General features: G+C 42.8%; 1 protein-coding gene across 2 annotated transcripts; it reads left to right on the forward strand.

The window, feature by feature from the left end:
- The first annotated feature begins 283 nt into the window (after window positions 1-283).
- On the forward strand, window positions 284-16402 carry LOC133570075 (amphoterin-induced protein 1-like). 2 transcript variants are annotated; one of them, XM_061922731.1, is made up of 2 exons: window positions 284-419; window positions 1778-16402. In XM_061922731.1, the coding sequence occupies exons 1-2, from the start codon at window positions 303-305 to the stop codon at window positions 3200-3202; spliced, it is 1542 nt and encodes a 513-aa protein (XP_061778715.1). In that variant the 5' UTR covers window positions 284-302; the 3' UTR covers window positions 3203-16402. The 2 variants fall into 2 exon arrangements, with proteins under 2 accessions (XP_061778715.1, XP_061730172.1); XM_061874188.1 differs by having other exon boundaries at window positions 1781-16402.
- Window positions 16403-24531: the final 8129 nt, after the last annotated feature.

Consider the following 24531-nt stretch of genomic DNA (forward strand, 5'->3'; position numbering starts at 1 on the left):
AATGGGTCGATAAAATATTTTCTTTTAAAACGCTTGATTTTTTTTGGTCCTGTTTACAATCACGATCAATATGTTAAAAGACCACGTCAGTAAATAATTGTCAAAATGTCGAAATGAGAACTATCGGCGTCAGACTGACCCAGTTTGCCCTCGGTATCGAATGGATAGCTAAATGTTCCGTATCGCCCACGGAGGTGACGTGTAGCGCAGCCGATATCACATGGTGCGTTCACGGGCTCCGTAAAAACTGCATAGTGCTGCTGCGCGCTGACTTTTGGTAGTCGTCATGTTCTCGATGCAGTATGGAGCAGGAAGACGCGCGCTGGGCGGGCTGGTCCACGAGTGGCTCCCACGAGACTGGAGGCAGGAAGACGAGTAGAGAAGCAGCGCATACACGCTGCAAGAAGCCGATGCTAAAGGTAATAATCTCATTTCTTGTCCCGTGGATCCTCTGCTTGGGACCTTGTTCGTATTGTAAGAAAATATTCCGAGACTGATCGTGCAAATTGTCAGTGATTCTTTCTATTATTTCTTAGTTGTGCCAATTGAGTAGATTATATTTGTGTTGTCATTCCGTATCACTTTATTCAGCAAAAGTTGAGTCATGTCTAAATGTCATAATAGAGTTGATATTTATCTTTTATAACATTTCAAAAAGTACAGTGATGTCTAAATATTAGTGAAATAGAATTGATAATAAACGTATTCTATATATCTCTAATTATATTATTATTAACAAAAAAGTTAAGGCCTACTGAAATGAGATTTTCTTATTTAAACGGGGATAGCAGGTCCATTCTATGTGTCATACTTCATCAGTTCGCGATATTGCCATTTTTTTGCTGAAAGGATTTAGTAGAGAACATCCACGATAAAGTTTGCAACTTTCGGTGCTAAGAGAAAAGCCCTGCCTCTACCGGAAGTTGCAGACAATGCCGTTACACGTGTGATGGCTCTTCACATATTCACATTGATTTTAATGGGAGCCTCCAACAAAAACAGCTATTCGGACCGAGAAAACGACAATTTCCCCATTAATTTGAGCGAGGATGAAAGATTTTTGTTTGAGGATATTGATAGCGACGGACTAGAAAAAAAAAAAAAGTTAAAAACAAAAAAGCGATTGCATTGGGACAGATTCCGATATTTTTAGTCACATTTAGTAGGATAATTCTGGGAAATCCTTTATCTTTCTATTGTATTGCTAGTGTTTTAGTGAGTTTAATATTACCTGATAGTCAGAGGGGTTTGTCCACGGGTGTCTTGACGCGCAGTGTCTCAGGGGAGTCGACGGCAGCTGTGGACGGCACAAGATCAGCTTTTCCCCGGTAAGAAGCGACTTTTTAACCACAATTTTCTCACCGAAACCTGCTGGTTGACATTCCGTCGGGATCCATGTTCACTTGACTGCGCTCTGATCCATAGTAAAGTTTCACCTCCAGGAATTTTAAACAAGGAATCACCGTGTGTTTGTGTGGCTAAAGGCTAAAGCTTCCCAACTCCATCTTTCTACTTTGACTTCTCCAATATTAATTCAACAAATTGCAAAATATTCAGCAACACAAATCTCCAAAATACTGTGTAATTATGCCGTTAAAGCAGACGATTTTTAGCTGTGTGTGTGCGCAGCGCTCATACTTCCTAAAAACCTGTGACGTTTTGCGTACACGTCACAACTCCAGTTTCCATGCCATTATCAATGAATGATTGTGCCTATCTAAATATGAAATACATATTCAAAAAAAGAAAACATTACCAATCTGGCCCTTTTTGTCAGCAGCTCTATAGATGCCCCTCCATTGGCACGATGAAGAAAAATCCGCTGACTCAGCTCTTCCTCGCTCTGTTTCTCTCCCTGCCACTGGTCAGCGGGCAGCTGATCAGTGGCCGGCAGGCCTGTCGGAAACAGTGCGTGTGTGCCAGCGACATCATCAGCTGCTCCGGAGTCAATCTCACCTACGTTCCCGTCCCGCTTCCAAAGTACACTTCCGTGTTGGACCTCAGCTTCAACGCCATCGGCCGACTGCGAGCAGAGTGGACGCCCGTCCCACTGAACCGCCTCCGCACTCTGCTGCTTGCCCACAACAGCCTCAACTTTCTCTCCTCAGAGGCGTTCGCGTACGTGACCGAGGTGCGCTACCTGGACTTGTCTTCCAACGAGCTCCGCCAGCTGGACGAGTCGATCTTCGGGCCCCTGAACAAGCTGGAAGTACTTCTGCTCTACAGGAACTTGATCTCGCAAATCGACCGCTCCGCCTTCTCGGACCTTGAAAACCTGCAGAGGATCTACTTGAGCCAGAACCAGATCTCACGATTCCCCTTGGAGCTGGTGAAGGAGCGAACCCGCTTGCCGAAGATCACGGTGCTGGACGTCTCCTCCAACCGCATCAAAACGCTGACGGCTCAGGAGCTTGGTGCTCTGCCCGCCTGGGTCGCCAACGGTCTGTACTTCCACGACAACCCGCTGCCGTGCAGCTGCGATCTGTTCCACCTGGTCGCACGCTGGCAGCTCAAAGGTCTCAGCTCCGTCGTGGACTTCAAGAGCGAGCACACTTGTGTCCTGGCTGATACGCCCAAACAAAAGGTGCCCACGCTGGACCTACACAAAGCCTACCTGAACTGCAGCCAGGTGAAGACTATGGACAGAGAAGCTTACCTGGAGCAGTCCTTGGTGCTGGACTGTGACACCAAGCAAAGGAACGTGGAAAAGAGCTGGGTGCTGCCGGGAAACGCCACCGCTTCGACACTTCCGGACGGAAACCTCCAGCTGGGGCCGCTGAAGGAAGATGACTCCGGCGTCTACACCTGCTACGCCATCAGCGACGTCCTCAACGAGACCTTGTATTTCACCGTGGTGGTCTTCAACGCCACGGCCGACGGCGGCATGGAAAATCTGAAGACTGCCTACACCACGCTCATCGCCTGCTTGGTGAGCATCGTGATGGTTTTCATCTACCTCTACCTCACGCCGTGTCAGGGGCCGTGCTGCCCGGGTCACGACCCCGAGAAGAACGACCCGGCGGGCAGCCTACGCTCTTTCGTCGTCAGCATCGCCTTCGCCGACACGGAGACGGCGGCTGAACAGGGAGGCAGAGACTTGGCCAAGGACTTGATGGAGCAGAACGGCAGGCTGAACCCCTTGAGTGAAACGAGGAGGACGTCTGTCAGCTCGGTCAGCTCGGACACGCCGATGGTGGTCTGAGAAGTACTTCCTGTATTGGTGGTCTAAGATGTACTTCCTGTACAGGTGGTCTACGAAGTACTTCCTGTACAAACAATGAGTACAACAACAGCAACAGTAAGTACAGGAGATCTTCTCAAAGGTTATCATGACTACACAAGTAAAACTCGGAAGTACTTTCAAGTCTTTCTTTCCTATGGTCGTGACCAGATATGGTCATTAGTGCGTTAGGGTTAGGGGTATGAAAACGAAGGAAAGTAAGAAAAATAACATTTATATCATCTGTCAGTAGAACATTTCAGCCTACAAGATTATTCCACTTCTAAGTAGAGAAAACACGTTGCGGTAAATTGTAGATGTTTACGTTTTACCTCTCAATAGTGCTGTTATAACGTCACAAGTGACTGGAAAATGTGCATCTTTTGTAGTAGTAGTGTATATCTCTCACACACACACACAAACACACACACACACGCACACACAAACACACACACACACGCACACACACAAACATCAACTAAGTACCGTATTTTCCGCACTATAAGGTGCACCGGATTATAAAGCGCACCGGATTATAAGGCGCACCTTCAATGAATGGCCTACTCAAAAACTTTGTTCACATATAAGAAGCACCGCATTATAAGGTGCATAGAATAGATGCTACAGTAGAGGCTGGGGTTACGTTATGCATCCTTTAGATGAAGCTGCGCTAAAGGGAATGTCAACAAAACTGTCAGCTAGGTCAGTCAAACTTTATTAATAGATTACAAACCAGCGTTCTGACAACTCCGTTCACTCCCAAAATGAATAAACAGCTGTTTTATTATTTTCCCCGAAGCAAAGTCAGTGACGTGGTATTTTGTTTATCTTTTAACAACAGCAAGGTAAAACATGTATAATATACTGTTACGGTAAATCAAAACGTGAGTGCAACATTAGCATGCTAACGAAATAGTGCAAAGCAATAACAACATATCAATAACTCAACGTTGCTCAAAGGTTAATGTCACAACACAACACAAAATAAACATGTAAAGCTCACTTTGTTAAGTCATTCCTCATCCACGAATCCCTCAAATTCTTCTTCGTCAGTGTCCGAATGAAACAGTACGGCTAATACGGCATCCAACTTCGAAGTCATCATTAATGTTGTCTAGCAGTTCAGTGACAATTCCTGCCTTCCTGAAAGCTCGGACCACAGTTGAGACTGATATATCAGCCCAGGCATTTAGGATTCACTGGCAGATAGTGGCGTAGGTCGTCCGGCGCTGTCTCCCTGTCTTGGTGAACGTGTGTTCGCCTTCTGTCATTCACTGTTCCCACGCAGTTCGCAGTCTAGCTTTGAATGCCCTGTTGAAACCAATATCTAGCGGCTGGAGTTCTTTGGTCAATCCACCCCTGTTGCTTCCTCCACTTCCGCACTATTGATTTGTTGATGTTTAATTCTCTCGCTGCTGCTGTATTCCCGTGTTCTACTGCGTGATTGATCGCCTTGAGTTTAATTTCTGCGTCGTAAGCATGTCTCTTATTAGGAGCCACTTTGGGGTCTTTAAACATCAGAATAAACACAGAAACGGCACGCCTCCCTCAGTCATATATCCCAGCATGCACCGCGCGCTTCTTCTTCTACGGGGGGAAAAGAAGGTCGGCGGCTGTAGAAGAAGAAGAAGCGTAGAAGAAGAAGCGCACTTCTTCTTCTACGGGGGGAAAATTAAGTTGGCAGCTGCTTACCGTTGTTGCCAGACTTATATCCATCCATCCATCCATTTCTACCGCTTATTGTGGCTCAATATTGGTCCAAATATAAGGCCCACCGGATTATACGGCGCACTGTCAGCTTTTGCGAAAATTTGAGGTTTCCAGGTGCGCCTTATAGTGCGGAAAATACGGTACTATTAAAATGTAGCTACTAAATACATTTGGAAGTCACTTGCAAGTTACTCAGTGCTTGATTAGCTTTTTCACTGAGTCATATTACTCTCTGGCTTGGGTAAAATGTTTGACTACTTTACCCATTTCTAACAATACACATATAGTAATAATAATGTTTTATTTTATTAAATTAAGACTTTGTTCCAACAACCATACAATTATTTATTTTTATTTACTACAATAACATCTTGGCAACATTTGAATCATTTCATTCCAGTAGTTTTTTAAATTCTAATAATTCTATAACTCTTCTCTTACAATATTGAGATGCATTTTTTTATTCTTATAAGAATAATGTGAACATTTTTTTTGTCTACTCATAGTTATACAAGCATTTTTTCCCATAAAATGTATGTTATTATCTATCATTTGGATGACTACTTTAATTTTTACCTGAGTCATATTAGTCTAAAGCAGTCCTTCCAAAATAGTGGGGCAGGACCCCCAGGGGAGGGGCATAGTGCAATGCAGGAAAATGTTTTTTATTTTTGGCGTACTAAAATATGACGAAGCGCATGTAGTGTTTGGCATCACTCGGACTATTGTTGGAGACGAGAAAAGATCGGTGTGTTCTTTTCTTAATATTAATAAGGATTCAATGTTATGCAGAGGCGTACTTATTACAATTTTACAGTATAGACAAATTATACTATTTATAGTCGCGGTGGAGAGTGCGGGAGGGCAAAATATTTTCTTCCTCCACAGGGGGGAGGACACAGAAAATAATTGAGAAGCACTGGTCTAAAGTAGCAGTACTTTTAAAAAATAATTGATGATATACATGATGATAATATTGTGTTGAATTTTAAATAATTGTCTTAAAGTAATACTATTTTATATACTGAAATGTATTTTTAATATTAAGGGAATTTGTTAATTTTTTCATATCTACTCATAGTCAGACAAGTGATTTCCCGTGAAAAATATTCTATAAATAATATCTGGATAACTTTTTCTTTACTTTTACTTTAGTCAAGGACCCTTCAGAAGATCAAATATAATTTTTGTCTGCACAAACTACTGCTTAAAGGCCTACTGAAATGATATTGTCTTATTTAAACGGGGATAACAGGTCCATTCTATGTGTCATACTTGATCATTTTGCGACATTGCCAAATTTTTGCTGAAAGGATTTAGTAGAGAACATAGACGATAAAATTCGCAACTTTTGGTGCTGATAAAAAAGCCTTGCCTTTACCGGAAGTCGCAGACGCTGACATCACAAGGGTGATGGCTCCTCATGTCCTCACATTGTTTTTAATGGGAGCCTCCAGCAGCAAGAGTTATTCAGACCGAGAAAACGAAAATGTTCCCATTAATTTGAGCGAGGATGAAAGATTTGTGGATGATGAGATGGATAGCGAAGGACTAAAAAAAAAAAATAATAATAAAGTTAAAAAAAAGGCGATTACATTGCGACAGATTCAGATGTTTTTAGTCACATTTACTAGGATAATTCTGGGAAATCCCTTATCTTTCTATTGTGTTGCTAGTGTTTTAGTGAGATTAAATAGTACCTGATAGTCAGAGGGGTTTGTCCACGGGTGTCTTGACGCCAGTCCCTGAGGGAAGTCGCCGGCAGCTGTATGGACGGCGCAAGCTCAGCTGATATCCGGTAAGAGGCGACTTTTTACCACAATTTTCTCACCGAAACCTGCCGGTTGACAAGTGGTCGGGAACCATGTTCGCTTGACCTCTCTGATCCATAGTAAAGCTTCACCTCTGGGAATTTTAAACAAGGAATCACTGTGTGTTTGTGTGGCTAAAGGCTAAAGCTTCCCAACTCCATCTTTCTATTTTGACTTCTCCAATATTAATTGAACAAATTGCAAAAGATTAAAAAACACAATGTCCAGAATACTGTGTAATTGCGCGATGAAAAAAGACCACTTTTACCTGCAAATGGTGCTACGCTAATATTTCCTGACAGTCCGTGACGTCACGCGCACGCGTCATCATTCCCCGACATTTTCAACAAGAAACATCGCGGGAAATTTAAAATTGCAATTTAGTAAACTAAAAAGGCCGTATTGGCATGTGTTGCAATGTTAATATTTCATCATTGATATATAAACTATCAGACTGCGTGGTGGGTAGTAGTGGGTTTCAGTAGGCCTTTAACAACAGGTTCATCAGCGAAAATACATCAAATGCTGTTTTTTGACTTGCCTCCATAATGTCATCCAGGAAGCCATCTTTGCTCAGGGGACACAAATAAGTGCAAGGACGTGAAACATTTGTGCACATTAGTGCCCAACCCTGAACAAAGCTTCCAGTCGTCATAGTAACATAATCATTACCTATAAACAGTGACATAATTAGTAATTATAATCAGCAACATTATAGTGCAAGTCAAACATTGCTGTAGAAGCAACTGGACAAACATTAGTGTCGTAACATCATGAGAACATGCGTCCTCTGCAGTAAACTTGTGTGTTTTGGGGGGTTTGTTTGCATAACAAGTTAACAAGGTTATTATTTTTTTTAAATGTGTAACTCAGACAAAAACAATTAAATGTTTACTGTAGAGCATGCTGGTTCTCAGAAATCTATGTCAGATTGAACATACCTTAATGAATGTGTCTTTGTTGTAAGTAGTATTGGGGCTTCCCTGGGAAGTAATTCAAAGTTAAACTTAAAGTACCAATGATTGTCACACACACACACCAGGTGTGGCAAAATTATTCTCTGCTTTTGACCCATCCCCCTTGATCACTGGGAGGTGAGGGGAGCAGTGAGCAGCAGCGGTGTCCACGCCCGGGAATTATTTTTGGTGATTTAAACCCCAGTTCCAACCTTTGAGGCTGAGTGCCATGCAGGGAGGTAATGGGTCCCATTTTTATAGTCTTTGGTATGACTCGGGCCTGGGGTTTGAACTCACGACCTCCCGATCACAGGGTGGACACTAACCACTAGGCCGCTGGTGACCATATAATTGTAATTTGGTGTTGGGGAAAAAAATCATCCACAATTCTTATGAAACAAGAACACATGTATTTCTCTTTTCTGTGCCTTCTAAATAGTAAAAAACTGCTAGCGCAAGGCGTCTAACAACACAAGTAATGAGGAGTCATCTATTTTACCTATGAAAAGCTCTAAAAAAAAAAAAAATCCAAAAAGCGCCAACAATGTTTTGTATACATGCCGTGACCTGCATATTAACCCAGCCATAGCAACATTTTTATTATAGGGGCTAACACAGAGGAACTACTTTTCTGGCTTTGTGACACAGTGTCTCACTACGGCCGCTAGCAAGAAGCAAATCTCGCTCGCTAGTTACATGAGTCTCTTCTACTGCTTCCAACCAGGTAGACTTGACAGGTATGCCTGGTTGGCCACGCCTATAAGAACAGCTGATAGGCAACACGTCACAGTGGTCAGGTGACCCTTCTGAAGAAGACTATAGATAACAGTCAAAACATGTCAGGTAAAAAATTTTGTCTAATATACTAAAAATATTGTCTGATTACTAGGGGTGTAACGTTAGGTGTATTTGTATTGAACCGTTTCGGTACGGGTGTTTTGGTTCGGTTCGGAGGTGTACCGAATGAGTTTCCACACGGACATATTAAGTAGCGCACCGCACATTGTGTAAACAATGCACACCGGGGCACAACACACGACATGCTAGCAGCGACCGGGCTACGATAGACTGACCATACCTCCTCTTTTTACCAGGTATGTCCTCTTTTGCGGGGCTGTCCGGGTGGAGTTTCTTAAATGCCTCAAATGTCCGGCATTTTAAGTTAGGGTTGCGTGTATTTTCAATGTACGTTCAGGGTTAGGAAGGGGTTAAAAACAAAACAAGTTGTGCACGCAGCAGCATTTGTGAGGGAGGGGCAGAGACAGAGAGAGCGAGAGAGTTATGATAAACGCGCATGCGTCGCCAGGCTCTGCTTTTTACCCATAGATTTATCAGATTTAATTTTTTATTACCTATAGCAGGGGTGTCAAAAGTGTGCTCCGGAGGCCATTTGCGGCCCACAGCTAATGTTTTAAAAGCCTACGGCACATTCTAAAAATACTATTAAAATAAACAAAAACATAAACAAAAGTCAAATAAAAAAAGCTTAAAGGCTAAATGTAATTTAGAAAAAGTTGCAACGTTGACTAATAAAACCAAGCTGTTTTATTTCTTTCAAACTGTCATTGCTCAAAACATAATATTGAATCAAAATCAATGTTATTATGAATTATTTACCTATCCAAAGTTCCCATTACTTCACATCAAACATTCCACTAAGAAAAATATTTTCGGTGGAAGATTTTGCAAAGTTGGTAAATAAATAAGCCAAAAATTTTTATTTTGTTGTTTTCTTACTTAACCGAAAATGAACCGAACCGGGACCTCTGAACCAGGGTACGTACCGAACCGAAATTTTTGTGTACCGTTACACCCCTACTGATTTCAAGAAAATTTGAAAAATATATGAATATTAAGACATAATGAACCTTTTTAAGCAACTTAATGAAAGACTTGGGTACGGATATGTTAAATCCCTCCGCCGCTTGGAGAGACTTGAGAAAACCATGCACCTCCGATGTAGAGACGAGGACATCACGGCAACAAGCATTTACATAAAAAACCATATGAGAACCAAAAACGCAGAAAAAATCATTAGCAAAAAGAACTTATGAAGGAAAAGGTACGGCTCACAGCGAACAAGAGTAACAGGATCACAGAGCAAACATAAGCGGAAATGGACAACTTGAAGCAAAACTTACCAACTGAACACGATACCGACACAAACAAGTTAATAGAGACATATCTCAAACTCATTTCCCAACAAAAATTTGCCGTCACCAAAGAACGGCAGGTAAATAAATTAGATAAGCTTATCGACAGAAAAAGGAAAGAAGAGCTGATAGGCAACACGTCACAGTGGTCAGGTGACCCTGCTGAAGAAGACTGCGGATCACACTCGAAACATGTCGGGTAAAAATTCTGTCTAATATACCAAAAGTATTGTCTAATTACAAGAAAATGCTAAAAGTTGTACTGGCAATGTTTGACCCTTTGGGTGGGGCGGTATAGCTCGGTTGGTAGAGCGGCTGTGCCAGCAACTTGAGGGTTGCAGGTTCAATCCCCGCTTCAGCCACCCTAGTCACTGCCGTTGTGTCCTTGGGCAAGCCACTTTACCCACCTGCTCCCAGTGCCACCCACACTGGTTTAAATGTAAAAATTAGGTATTGGGTTTCACTCTGTAAAGCACTTTGAGTCACTAGAGAAAAAGCGCTATATAAATATAATTCACTTCACTTCACCCTTTAGAAGGCACAAAAAAGGAACATAAGGATTGTGAATGATGGACAAAATTCCAAAAAAGTGCAGTTTTCTTTTAGTGAGGTGGCCACACACTGATTAAATTGATTTCAATTCATTTCAATGGGCAAAGTGGTTTTGCAATACAAAGATTTTCAAAGGCACGAGTTGCGTGACACACACTTCGTAAGATGCCGTTTTTTATCCGATTCGGTTATCAACCAAATTTTACCAGGATTGTTGTACACCATTTTCCACCTGGACCGTTCAGATTGTCTTAAAAGACGTTTGGGCTCTCGTGTGAGCAGGCTTCACCAATTCAGGCTGTCAGACACAGATAAAACAGCTCGAGTCTGCAGGATGGTGACTGATCCAAAGTATTTATCCTTTTTCCGGAGGGGATCCAGCATCGTGCTCTCAGACTAGACCGGTCTTAATTAATCAATTTAATGCCCTGACAATTAAAATAGACTTTATTCCATGTATCTCAAACTCCATTTACCTGGGGGCCACTGGATGCAGAAACCGAGTGAGGCTGGGCCGCAAGAAAAGTATCCATCCATTTTCTACCGCTTATTCCCTTTTGGGGTCGCGGGGGGCGCTGGCGCGTATCTCAGCAACAGTCGGGCGGAAGGCGGGGTACACCCTGGACAAGTCGCAACCTCATCGCAGGGCCAACACAGATAGACAGACAACATTCACACTCACATTCACAGTATACATCCAAATTCTGACCAAAACCTTTCTTCTAAGGAAAGATTTCTTAAAAAAACTAACATGCACTTTTTAATGAATTCACCTTCTATGAATGGCTTTCCCGCCCTTGCAACATATTTGCCAATCCTCATGATTTTTCCGGGAGACTCCTGAATTTCAGTGCTCCTCCCGACAACCATTCTCCTGAATTTTTCCCAATTTTCACCCGGCCGACATTATTAAAGGCTGCCGTGTCTGCACTGCCTTTAACGTCCTCTACAACAGTGGTTCTCAACCTTTTTTCAGTGATGTACCTCCTATGATCAGTTTTTTAATTCAAGTAACCCCTAATCAGAGCAAAGCATTTTTAGTTGAAAAAAAGAGATAGAGAAGTAAAATACAGCACTATGTCATCAGTTTTGGATTTATTAAATTGTACAACAGTGCAAAATATTGCTCATTTGTAGTGGTACTGAACTATTTGAAAAAAAAGATATAAAAATAACTAAAAAAGTTGTTGAAAAATAAAAACTTGATTCAATTATAAATAAAGATTTCTACACAGAGGTAATCATCAACTTAAAGTGCCCTCTTTGGGGATTGTAATAGAGATCCATCTGGATTACCTACTTCTAAACATTTCTTCACAAAAAAATAACAATTTAACATCAATATTTATGGAACATGTCCACAAAAAGTCTAGCTGTCAACACTGAATGTTAGATTGTTGTATTATTTTTCCACAGTTTATGAACTTACATTCATACTTCATTGAAGTATTATTCAATAAACATATGTATAAAGGATTTATGAATTGCTGCTGTTTTTTAGAATGTTTTTAATAAATCTCACTTGTCCCTTGGCTTACCTTCAAGTACCTCCAGGGGTCCGTGCACCCCCAAAAGAAGACTACTGCTCCACTACATGTCATCGTGCACGCTTTTATATCACACAATCAATGTGCCGGCTCTGTAACATGTTGTGTGAGACTTGTGCAGAATGACGTCGGTGGCTGCAAGACGTACTTGTTCAACAGCCATACAGGTCACACTGGTGGTGGCCGTATAAAAAACGTTAACACTGTTACAAATATGCGCCACACTGTGAACCCACACCAAACAAGAATGACAAACCATTTTTGGGAGAATTTCCGCACCCTAACACAATTTAAACACAAGAGAACAAATACCCAGAACACCTTGCAGGGCTACAATATACAACACCTCAACCGACGCAAGTAGGGAGGGTGGAGTTGGTGGTAGCAGGGGTGTGTATATTTCAGCCCAGAAGAGTGAGGTCTGCATGGGATTCTGGGTAATTGTTCTGTTGTTTATGTTGTGTTACAATGCGGATGTTCTCCTGAAATGTGTTTGTCATTCTTGTTTTGTGTGGGTTCACAGTCTGGCACATATTTGTAACATTGTTAAAAGTTTTTTTACGGCCACCCTCAGTGTGACGTGTGTAGCTGTTGACCAAGTATGTCTTGCAAACACACGTGCATCTCACATGGCCAGATGCAACATACAACTGGGCTTGCACGCTGTCAGTTCAGAATGTAGGGGGCGCTAAAGGCTGTGCCATTATGGCAATCCCTGAATATTGTTGATCTGGTAAAAATTGACAGGGGCTTCGAGAGAATTGGTGCCCTGAAATCCAGGGGTTTCCCAGTAAAATTGGGGAAGTTGGCAAGTATGACGCTGTCAAGCGCCGTTCATATTAAACTCGCGGGCCGCACCAACATTAAATTGTCATATCAAAGCGCGGGCTGCGTAATAACGTCTCGCGGGCAGCAATTGAGACCCGTGCTTTTTATTCCATTCTAAAACATACCCCTCATAACATTACATCTTAATTCCGTCATTGTTTTACCTTTTTATCTGTGAATGCGGCCCCTAAGGCTCCTTTTGTAGCTTGCTGCTTAGCTTGATTTAAATCTTTGAATGCTAATTACTGCTCTCACTTTATCACAATAGAGAAACCTTATGTAAAAAATTGTGCCTCTGCTGAATTCAATATTAGGATGTCAAGACTGGAAAAATGTAAATAACCAGGTGTGAATTCCAAACCTCAGTTTTTATTATCATTATAGCCAATAGAAGCATGGTATTTGTAGCGATACTACTGCGGAGTGTCTTTAACACTGATTTAATGCCTGGAATGCAAAGCGATCTTGTGGCTAAGGCTAGAGATTCTGCTTGTACGCGGTAAATAGACGCTTGGCAAGAATAGCACATCGAATATTTAAGGGGTCACTTGAAGGAGATGAGCTCAACACTGTGTTTTTTTTCTCTGGAGGAAAATACTGTTGTTCACTTCAGACCTCCGCTCGACTGTCAACTGCCACAATTATGCGGTGAGCAGTGCCGGATATTCAATCTATGCTACATTTAAGCCAAAGAAAATTAAAAATGCAAAACATGCATATACTGCATGTGTGTATGAACATGTTCTTGTCTTGCGTAACGTCCTTGGTGTTCACTTCCTGTGTGGCCCCGTGTCCCAATACTTTTGTCCATATCCTCCTGAGTGCCAGCGTCCTCTACAGTGGACATTTGTGTTTTTGAGCTGTGTTTATTCTAAAATGCGGAACTCTGACGAAGGAGTAGAGTAAACCCTCGTATATTGCTATATTGGTCCGGAACATGGTCGTAGTGAGCAGAACTTTACATAATAAATTGGATATTTTCATAGCCAAAGTATAAAAAAACCTGTTTATGCCCTTCTACAGTAAATCAGATGATCAGAATATGCTTTATTGACCAAGTACGTTCAACACACAAGGAATTTGCGTTGGTAGTCTGTGCTCTTTGTTCTGTATATTAACGATGAAAATGTAGACAAGTTCTTAAATAACTAATATTTGCGAGGCTAACAAAATAAGAGTGCAGTGGTGAATAGAGCAAAGAGCAAAGAAGATTAAGTAAACATGAGTTAAAGTTAAAGTACCCATGATTATCACACACACACTAACTGTGGCAAAATTATTCTCTGCATTTGACCCATTACCCCTGATCCCCCCCTGGGAGGTGAGGGGAGCAGTGAGCAGCAGCAGAGGAGGAAGTACCAATACTAACTCTAACATTATGGGAGCCCACTAGGTCCCTTTTACACTCTTTTAATCTAATATAGCAATTGGGGCTGTGTATTTTCCATATTTGAATCGATACCAGTACTTTTGTGTGTGTTCAAATGTGTGAATAAATGTTAACAGTTTTTAAAAAAAAAAATTCTATTCAACACTGAGTTGTGCGAGCGCAAGTATTAGTCAAATTTGCACGCATACGTTAGATGGCAGTTGTGTTTTGACTACAAAGTGTTGCCTTAGTCAGGAAGTAGTCTTTGCCGTTAAGCTGAATAGACCAGTCTTTCCTTTTGTTGAGTAATACACTGCACCAGCTGTTTGGTGTTAAAATCGCCATGTAAAATCGCTAATGTCTATGGTATAGTCAATGTGAATTAGCATCAAGCAAGCGCATTTTAAAAAGTGGAGCCGTGTATGCCTTTTAAGCGCCTTCTTTTTGCATTGCTGGCATGGAAAATTGTAACGAAGGCTGTCCATCGGAGTATGCTCTGAGGGCTTGTTTCCCGACCAAGTGCTTGAGCCGAGTGCTAGGCCACCAGACGTGACGTCACATACAACTTTTAAAGGCCTACTGAAATGAGATTTTCTTATTTAAACGGCGATAGCAGGTCCATTCTATGTGTCATACTTGATCATTTCGCGATATTGCTATATTTTTGCTGAAAACATTTAGTAGAGAACATCCACGATAAAGTTTGCAACTTTCGGTGCTAAGAGAAAAGCCCTGCTTCTACGGGAAGTCGCAGACGATGACATCACATGTTTGATGGCTCCTCACATATTCACATTGTTTATAATAGGAGCCTCCAACAAAAAGTGCTATTCGGACCGAGAAAACGACAATTTCCCCATTAATTCGAGCGAGGATGAAAGATTCGTGTTTGAGGATATTGATAGCGACAGAATAGAAAAGAAAAAAAACGCGATTGCATTTGGACGGATTCCGATGTTTTTAGACACATTTACTAGGATAATTCTGGGAAATCCCTTATCTTTCTGTGGTGTTGCTAGTGTTTTAGTGAGTTTAATAGTACCTGATAGTCAGAGTGGTGTGTCCACGGGTGTCTGGACGCCAATGTCTCAGGGGAGTTGATGGCAGCTATGGACGGCACAAGCTCAGCTTTTCTCCGGTAAGAAGCGACTTTTTAACCACAATTTTCTCACCGAAACCTGCTGGTTGACATGTAGTCGGGATCCATGTTCGCTTGACCGCGCTCTGATCCATAGTAAAGTTTCACCCCCAGGAATTTTAAACAAGGAATCACCGTGTGTTTGTGTGGCTAAAGGCTAAAGCTTCCCAACTCCATCATTCTACTTAGACCTCTTACTTAATTGAACAAATTGCAAAAGATTCAGCAACACAGATGTCCAAAATACTGTGTAATTATGCCGTTAAAGCAGACGACTTTTAGCTGTGTGTGTGTGCAGCGCTCATACTTCCTAAAAACCTGTGACATCTTGCGTACACGTCATCATGACACGACGTTTTCAAGACGAAAATCCCGGGAAATTTAAAATTGCAATTTAGTAAACTAAAAAGGCCGTATTGGCATGTGTTGCAATGTTAATATTTCATCATTGATATACAAACTATCAGACTGCGTGGTGGGTAGAAGTGGGTTTTAGTAGGCCTTTAAGTATTGATTGTATGTGAATAGGTACCAGACTAGGCTTTGGTACCATCCCAAGAGTAAAGCTGTCTTATGCGGAGTCCTTCACTGGCCACGATACTAAACGTCACGCTCTGATTGGTTTGGTCTCACATAGTGGCAAATAATACTAATGATAGTATTGATCTTTTTAGTTAATTTAGTCCAAAAACACATAAAAATATGCTTAAATTCAAACACTGTCCACTGGAGTGGACGCTGATTCTCAGGAGGATCTATGCTAAACTTTAAGAAAACATGACATTCCTTTTTGATCATTGCTGACAATCTCAGCAAAGCTGCCCTTCTGTAAGTGTCTGTGTTTGTGTGTGTATGTTTGTAGTACAAACACTATTAAACTTGTATCTGCTAAGTGGGAGAATGCTGGCTGCTCATAATGTGTTACACTGATACAAACCCTGCATTAGAATGAAATGTGAGATGGCTGATGTGATCTTTATCGTGTCAGACAAACATCTATTCCACTTGTCTATGTCTGATGTTGTGTGCTCTTTCTGTCCGTGGTATACTTTATATCGGTCCAAAGTAATGCATTGTTGAAGTACTGCAGTAATAATAAAGTACTATACAAATTAAAAGTGTGTCAGATGTTTTGACTTCCCAGCGTCTCACCAAAGTAAATACAACCCCTTACATTCTAGCATGCTTTTACATTATATTCTCTCAGGGGAAAACACTTTTGTACTTTGGAAAATAAACATGGCTTTAGAAGTACAGATGTTGGGATGTCGCATGGCTGCAGTTGTGTGTCCCCGAGTATGCAAGAATCCAGGAGAGTTGCGTGGAGGTAAGATGAATTTAATACACCAAAGAAAATAACAAAAGCAAACATAAAGCAGTCGTGCAGATAGACGTTCTCAACATAATATTATCATCGAGCACTGAGGAGTGCTCGAGTGAAACATAAATAGACACTAGTGTGATTGACAGCAGGTGTGAACCGCTGCCAATCAACGAAAAGAGAAAAATAGTGCTCCGTGAATAAAAACAGGAAATACAACAAAATAAGAGCACTGAACCGGAAGTAAATACAAAAACACAAAAAACTAACAGAAATGAAGTGACACATCGTTACAGGACCTCCCCCTCAAGGAACAGATACCAGATGTTCCCTGGGAAAGAAAAAAAAATGGAAAAAAGTCCAAAATGTAAGGGAGGGTGGAGGGAGGATTTGGTGGAGGGTTGCCAAACCTCGTGTCCCCGCAGCCAGCGAGGGAAAGTCAGGTGGCGGCGCCGCGTAGAGCGCCGCTGGAACTGGCGAGGCGGGCGGCCAGGGAACGGCCAAATCACTGGCCGAAAAAGAGGAGAGTGCGCAGGGCACGGCCACATCCACGGCCGACGTAGAAGCGGGCGCGCTGAAGCAGGCCGGGAAGCAGAAGACGTAACCGGCGGCGTGGAAACCGCAGGCGTCATCAACGGCGTGGAAGTGGCAGATGTCATCGGCGGCGTGAAAGCGGCAGACGTCATCGGCGGCGTGAAAGCGGCAGACGTCATCGGCGGCGTGAAAGCGGCAGACGTCATCGGCGGCGTGAAAGCGGCAGACGTCATCGGCGGCGTGAAAGCGGCAGACGTCATCGGCGGCGTGAAAGCGGCAGACGTCATCGGCGGCGTGAAAGCGGCAGATGACGCCGGGCGAGGAGCAGCAAATGCTGGCCGAGGAATAGCGGATGCCGGCGGTGACGAAGCCCGGCGTGGTGCTGCTCTTGGCGGCGTTGGGGCTCGGCGTGGAGCCGGCGTTGGGGCTCGGCGTGGAGCCGGCGTTGGGGCTCGGCGTGGAGCCGGCGTTGGGGCTCGGCGTGGAGCCGGCGTAGGGGCTAGGCGTGGAGCCGGCGTAGGGGCTAGGCGTGGAGCCGGCGTTGGGGCTGTGCGAAAGCCCGCCAGGCACGTAGATGTCTCCGTGGAAGGAGACGCTTGCGAAGATGACAGCAGTGTGTGCCTGGCTGCACCGCAGTGTATTGTGGGCCCCCCTCCACTAGGCGGCTGCCAGAAACCGTCCACACTTGCGGGAAGACATGCCTGCTCGTCGGCGTCCCCCGGTGCGAAAACCAGGGACGGGCGGGAGGAGGCCAGGAAGAGGGACGAAGACACGTCCCGCGCCGAGTCCCAGCAGGAGGACAAAAGTGACCTCACTGTGGGCTCCACTGGAGCTCTCGGCGATCCAAAAAAGAGAGCGGGAGCTGGCAGAAAGAGCAGCCGGGGAGCAGCCGCTGGAAGCTGCGTAGGAGCAGGGAGAAGCAGCTCAGCAGACGACGGGAAGGATGGCGGCGGCGGACGTGCCGGTCGGAGAGCCGCAGTAGGCGACGGAGCCGCAGGAGCCGCGAGACGTGAAGGAGGAGGTGGGCGCGCCGGTCGGTGAGACGTAGCCGGCAGCGTTGCCGAGAGGAAGGATGGCGGCGGAGGACGCGCCGGTCGGTGAGCCGTAGCCGGTAGCGTTGCCGCGGGAGCCGCGAGGCATGCAGGAAGTGGCGGACGTGCTGGTCGGAGAGCCGTAGTCAGCCGTCGAGCCGAGAGGAAAGATGGCGGCGGGGGACGCGCCGGTCGGAGAGCCGAAGCCGGTGGCGTTGCCGCGGGGAGAGGGTCCGCATCTGTTGGCTGGGACCGCACAAACCTGGCCTTCAAGTCCTCCAGGAATTGTGCGGTCCAGAACGTCGGCTGAGGATTGCCGACAGGGATTCTCGCGAGGACACTTTCTTCTGGCTCGATGATACTGTTGGGATGTCGCATGGCTGCAGTTGTGTGTCCCCGAGTATGCAAGAATCCAGGAGAGTTGCGTGGAGGTAAGATGAATTTAATACACCAAAGAAAATAACAAAAGCAAACATAAAGCAGTCGTGCAGATAGACGTTCTCAACATAATATTATCATCGAGCACTGAGGAGTGCTCGAGTGAAACATAAATAGACACTAGTGTGATTGACAGCAGGTGTGAACCGCTGCCAATCAACGAAAAGAGAAAAATAGTGCTCCGTGAATAAAAACAGGAAATACAACAAAATAAGAGCACTGAACCGGAAGTAAATACAAAAACACAAAAAACTAACAGAAATGAAGTGACACATCGTTACAACAGATGTACTATCTTAACACAGAGCCATTATTCAGTAAATAGATGGTAAAACCAGTGAGTGGCAAGATAAATTGTGTTGCTGACACACGGCTGTGGTGGTGGTGGTTGCGTCACAGCTTGGTGGTGCATGAGTGCTGCCGCTATTGGGAAACTTTCAATTGTTAAAGTAATTCTTGAAAAATCATTCTTGTTGTGGAATATTGTGACGTGTTTGGTCCATTTTACATAATTATAAAGTAACAAATCATACAGTCTAAAATTAACAAACCTTAACCAAGAGTTCATAGAGTCTGGTGATGAACTGATGACACAATCATCTACAACAGTGGTTCTCAACCTTTTTTCAGTGATGTACCCCCTGTGAAATTTTTTTTTAATTTGAGTACCCCCTAATCAGAGCAAAGCATATTTGGTTGGAAAAAAAGTGATAAAGAAGTAAAATACAACACTATGTCATCAGTTTCTGTTTTATTAAATTGTATAACAGGGCAAAATATTGCTAATTTGTAGTAGTCTTTCTTGAAATATTTGGAAAAAAGATGTAAAAATAACTAAAAACTTGTTGGAAAATAAACAAGTGATTCAATTATAAATAAAGATTTCTCCACATAAAAGTAATCATCAACTTAAAGTGCCCTCTTTGGGGATTGTAATAGAGATCCATCTGGATTCATCAACTTCATTCTAAACATTTCTTCACAAAAAAAGAAATCATTAACATCAATATTTATGGAACATGTCCACAAAAAAATCTAGCTGTCAACACTGAATATTGCTTTGTTGCATTTCATTTTTTATGAACTTACATTGATCTTTTTTTGGAGTATTATTCAATAAATATATTTATAAAGGATTTTTGAATTGTTGCTATTTTTAAAATATTTAAAAAAAAATCTCACGTACCCTTTGGCATACCTTCAAGTACTCCCAGGGGTACGCGTACCCCCATTTGAGAATATATATATATTTTTTTTAATTATTATAATTTTTTTTAATTAAATCAACATAAGAAACACAAGATACACTTACAATTAGTGCACCAACCCGAAAAACCTACCTTTTTCATGACATAAAAAAAAAAAAGGATCCCCCCCTCCGCCGGGCCGCGGGACAAATTATCAAGCGTTGACCGGTTCGCAGCAACAAAATGGTTGGGGACCACTGATCTAGACTTTAAGCAAACTGCACCTGAGTGAATAATAAACCATACTTACTCAACAGCTGTACATGTCACACTAAGGGTGGCAGTATGAACAATGCCAACACTGTGGAAAAGTTGGCAGAGTGGATGTGCCAGCAATCTGAGGGTTACTGGTTCAATCCCCACCTTCTACCATGCTAGTCACGCCCGTTGTGTCCTTGGGCAAGACACTTCACCCTTGCTCCTGATGGGTCCTGGTGAGCGCCTTGCATGGCAGCTCCCCCCATCAGTGTGTGAATGGGCGAATGTGGAAATACCGTCAAAGCGCTTTGGGCTCCTTAAAAAGCGGTAGAAAAGCGCTATACAAGTACAACCCATTTACCATAAACATGTGCCATATAGTAAAAGCACACTAAACAACGACAAACACATTTTGGAAGAATATTTGCACCGCAACACAACATAAACACTACACAACAAATTCACAGAATTTCCTGCAGCACCAACTCTTCCGGCACGCTACAATATAAACACACACCATTGGTGGATCTACGCCTAACATCCACTGTAATGATACCACGTACAATAGTGTATCTAGTCGATACTACTATGATTGCATCGATATTTTTAACGTCACAAAATCTTGTTTCTTTTTTTTTTTACTTTTATATTATGTTTAAAAACTCAGAAAATATGTCCCATGACACATGAGGACTTTGAATATGTCCAATGTAACTACTTGGTATCATATTGACACCAAAATTTGTGGTATCATCCAAAACTAATGTAAAGTATCAAACAACAGAAGAATAACTGATTTTTACATTTTAACAGAAGTGTAAATAGAACATGTTTAAAGAGAAAGTAAGTAGATATTAACAGTAAATGAACAAGTAGATTAATAATTCATTTTCTACCACTTGTCCTTAATAATTTTGACAAAATAATAAAATGATAAATGACAATATGTTACTGCATACGTCAGCAGCTAAATTAGGAGCCTTTGTTTGTTTACTTACTACTAAAAGACAAGTCGTCTTGTATGTTTACTATTTTATTTAAGGACAAAATTGCAATAACAAACATATGTTTAATGTACCATAATATTTTGTTTGTTAAAATAAAGCCAACAATGACATTTCTTGTGGTCCCCTTTATTTAGAAAAGTACTGAACACTTTTGGTACGGGTACCAAAATATTGGTATCGGGACAACACTAATACACACACACCGAGCACCCACTGGCAGAAATGTAGATCGGCGCTTAAGGCTGGGGGGACATTACTCCAGATGCGAATACACCTCAGGTAATATTTATATGTGATCAATTATTGTTAACTAGCAGAGCCCGCTTCTTTTCACCACCGCACTTGATGGGTGTGAAAGACTCGTGCCGTCTTGCGGGTTCCAGGGACCACCAAGGAAAGACATGCCTCTGAGCAGGTGTAGACTTCTTTATGTTTCAATAAACAAAAGTCTTTTGCGTGTTGCTTTTCAGCCTTCCCCGTTGTCTGCGTCTGCCTCTTGCTCTTTTCCGGGTTGCACGCGCTGCTGCTCGTGTTGTCGTCTCTCTCTCTCGTTCCTTCCCTGTTTGGGCTGCTCTAGCTCCGCACCATCACCAGCCCCATTCTCTCCTCCTACCCTTTTATACAGCGAGAGGAGATACATTAATTGTGTACAGGTGCGCGATCCACACACCTGATCTCGTTTGTGGCGTTGCTCCCAGCACGCCCCGCATCGCCGCTCGCTCGCCATCCCCGCCTCCATCTTGGGCAGGGCTCCAGCGTTCCCTGCCTCTCTGTCAGACCGTCGGCTCCGCCTCTCCACAATGGGTAATGAGGGAGACTGCACCAAATAAGGCAGGACAGGGATGCAATGGACATTGATTGATGACTTTTCCCCTCCTGAGCCATAGCCTCAACCAGATGAGAGAAAATGCGTAAACTAGAACACAACTCAAGATGGGTTGGACTGACAATAAATACATCAAAAACAAGAGATGCAGGTGAAAACAGATGGGGAAGTCAGACTAGTGTGCTGCAGAGGAGTAGAGCTGGAGAGTGAATGACTTCACCGATCTTGGAAGTGTGATCAGCAATGATGGACAGGCACACAAGGATGTGGAGGCATATATAGGGAAGGTCAAGGCTGTGTTTGCCCAGTTAAACCCAGTCTGCAGGTCCAGGAACATCTCCACCAAATCTACATAACGTATCCTTGAATCCAACGAGAAATCAGTCATACTATACGGCTGCAGAACTTGAGGTCTGACACACCTCAACATCAAGAACCTCCAGACTTTAATTAACTCAAGACTCCGCTACATTTTGGGAATTTGATAGCCTAAGAAAATTGGTATCCAGGAACTGCTTGTCAAAAAAGGTCAGAAGCTGGTCAAAATTACAATCAGAAGAAGGAAGTGACGATGGATTGACCACACTCTTCTGAAATCTCCGACATCCATCACCTTAGCTGCCCTGTATTTGATATCTTGAGGGAAGAGAAGGAAGGGAAAGTCCCGCCTGTCCCGGAGGAGGGGTGTTGACAAAGAGCTAAGTAGAGCAAACACCGTGTGGCAAGAGGTGAAAAGGACCACAGGGGACCTGAAAAGGTGAAGACAACTCACTGAGACCCTATTCAGGCCTATTTAAAAGAGCTAAATTGTAAATAGTTTGCTCTGCATTTTACATTTGTTTGCAAGTTTTTAAATGTAAATGTATCTCCTTTGAACAATATCCAGTGTTGTGGTATTTCAATAACTAGAATCCAGTGTGCTGTGGAGCCCCTTTGCACTAAATCACACCTGAGCCATCATGAATTAATCAAATCTTTAATTGACATGAGAAAGTAGACAAAGCAATAAACTGTTAGGAACACGAGGCTGATGGTTCCATCTTTCAGCTGCACGCTAATGGCGGAGTTAGCGAAGATGCGGGCATCATGCACACTGCCTGGCCATTTCACACTCACATCCATAAAGCAATATTCGTAGTCACACACTGCTTGTAACGATCACATCCACGGTAGGAAGGGACCAAGTTTACCGGTAAGTAGAATCACAGCTGACTGTTCAAAAGTTTGAAAGTTCTCTTGCCGTCCGAGATGTGTAGTATCCAAAATAGCTGCACTTGCCCGTTGCCTTCTATTATAAATAAATAATAAATGGGTTGTACTTGTATAGCGCTTTTCTACCTTCAAGGTACTCAAAGCGCTTTGACACTACTTCCACATTTACCCATTCACACACACATTCACACACTGATGGAGGGAGCTGCCGTGCAAGGCGCCAACCAGCACCCATCAGGAGCAAGGGTGAAGTGTCTTGCTCAGGACACAACGGACGTGACGAGGTTGGTACTAGGTGAGAATTGAACCAGGGACGCTCGGGTTGGGTACGACCACTCTCCAACTGCGCCACGCCGTCCCTATTAAAGGTATTGATTTGTGATTTCCAAAAGCAGCTGTATATATACAAGGAGAAACCGAGGCATGTCTGGATGACTCGCCTCCATCTTTGTTATAAAGCTGGCTGTGGCGCAATCTTTCTGATGTCACTTCCTGTGTGGGGCGCGGACTTTCTGAAGTCACTTCCTCTCCGAACTCAGTTTGTAAATGATCACTGAATCTATACAAAGCTATGAGCCAGGGATTTAAGAAACACACGGCTGACTTACCCATGTAAAAATTTGTCTGAGGAGGGGGACCTTAAACGCTGGTTTAGAGTGGCTGAAACGGGGCTTACGGCTAAATAATCATTTGTTTAAGGGGTTAAACGACTTAGTGTAGACATGGCCTTAGGTTTTAGAAAATGCAAAGAGGATTAATTGAAATAAATTGAGAAGAGCATTAATCCAGGGATTCTGAAACTTTGACCTTCAGGGTCCACCTATTCCACTACACAGGGACCCTGGGGCCACTCAAATGTTTACACTGAATTAGTAATCTTACTCTTGATTTTAATTGATTCAACAAGTATATCTAACGTACTACCAATATACAACCTCGTCAAATAGTATGAAACAATTTGTTAATTACAAAAATTGTTTCTTTATTTAAAACATAAACCATAGGCTTAGGTCAGGCTGATTTCATAAATAGGTATTTGTGAAATGTACTGCCTAAGAAGGGACTCATAAATGAAAAATAAATGTTAAATTATGTTGTGCTAAAATAAAGAAATACAATTTATGATAAATATTTTTAATTCCACCGTCAATAAAACAAAAGCGCAAGTGAAACTACAGCTCGACCACTTTTGTCATAATTTTTGCGCTTGAGAAACTTCTTTATGACTTAAAGGAGCCATATGTAATAATTTCATGTCAAGTCATTAAATGGCTCCGATATGTCGAAAAGCATTAATAAATCATGTTCTTTTCGAATACCTCTATAACTGGTAACAGTAGGCGCATTTCAAAATCAGATTAACAGCCCCGAAAACTTGTTAATGTTTTCATTTCATTTTGAGGCTCCGCCCTCCACCATTTGATTAATTAGAA

The sequence above is a fragment of the Nerophis ophidion genome, linkage group LG16 (assembly GCF_033978795.1).
Source record: "Nerophis ophidion isolate RoL-2023_Sa linkage group LG16, RoL_Noph_v1.0, whole genome shotgun sequence".
NCBI lineage: Eukaryota > Metazoa > Chordata > Actinopteri > Syngnathiformes > Syngnathidae > Nerophis > Nerophis ophidion.

Excerpts from the sequence above, each read along its gene's own strand:
- LOC133570075 (XM_061922731.1), top strand. The coding sequence starts at position 303 with ATGGAGCAGGAAGACGCGCGCTGGGCGGGCTGGTCCACGAGTGGCTCC. Across the intron at positions 420-1,777 it reads GCAAGAAGCCGATGCTAAAG|CAGCTCTATAGATGCCCCTC; the intron begins GTAATAATCTCA and ends CCTTTTTGTCAG.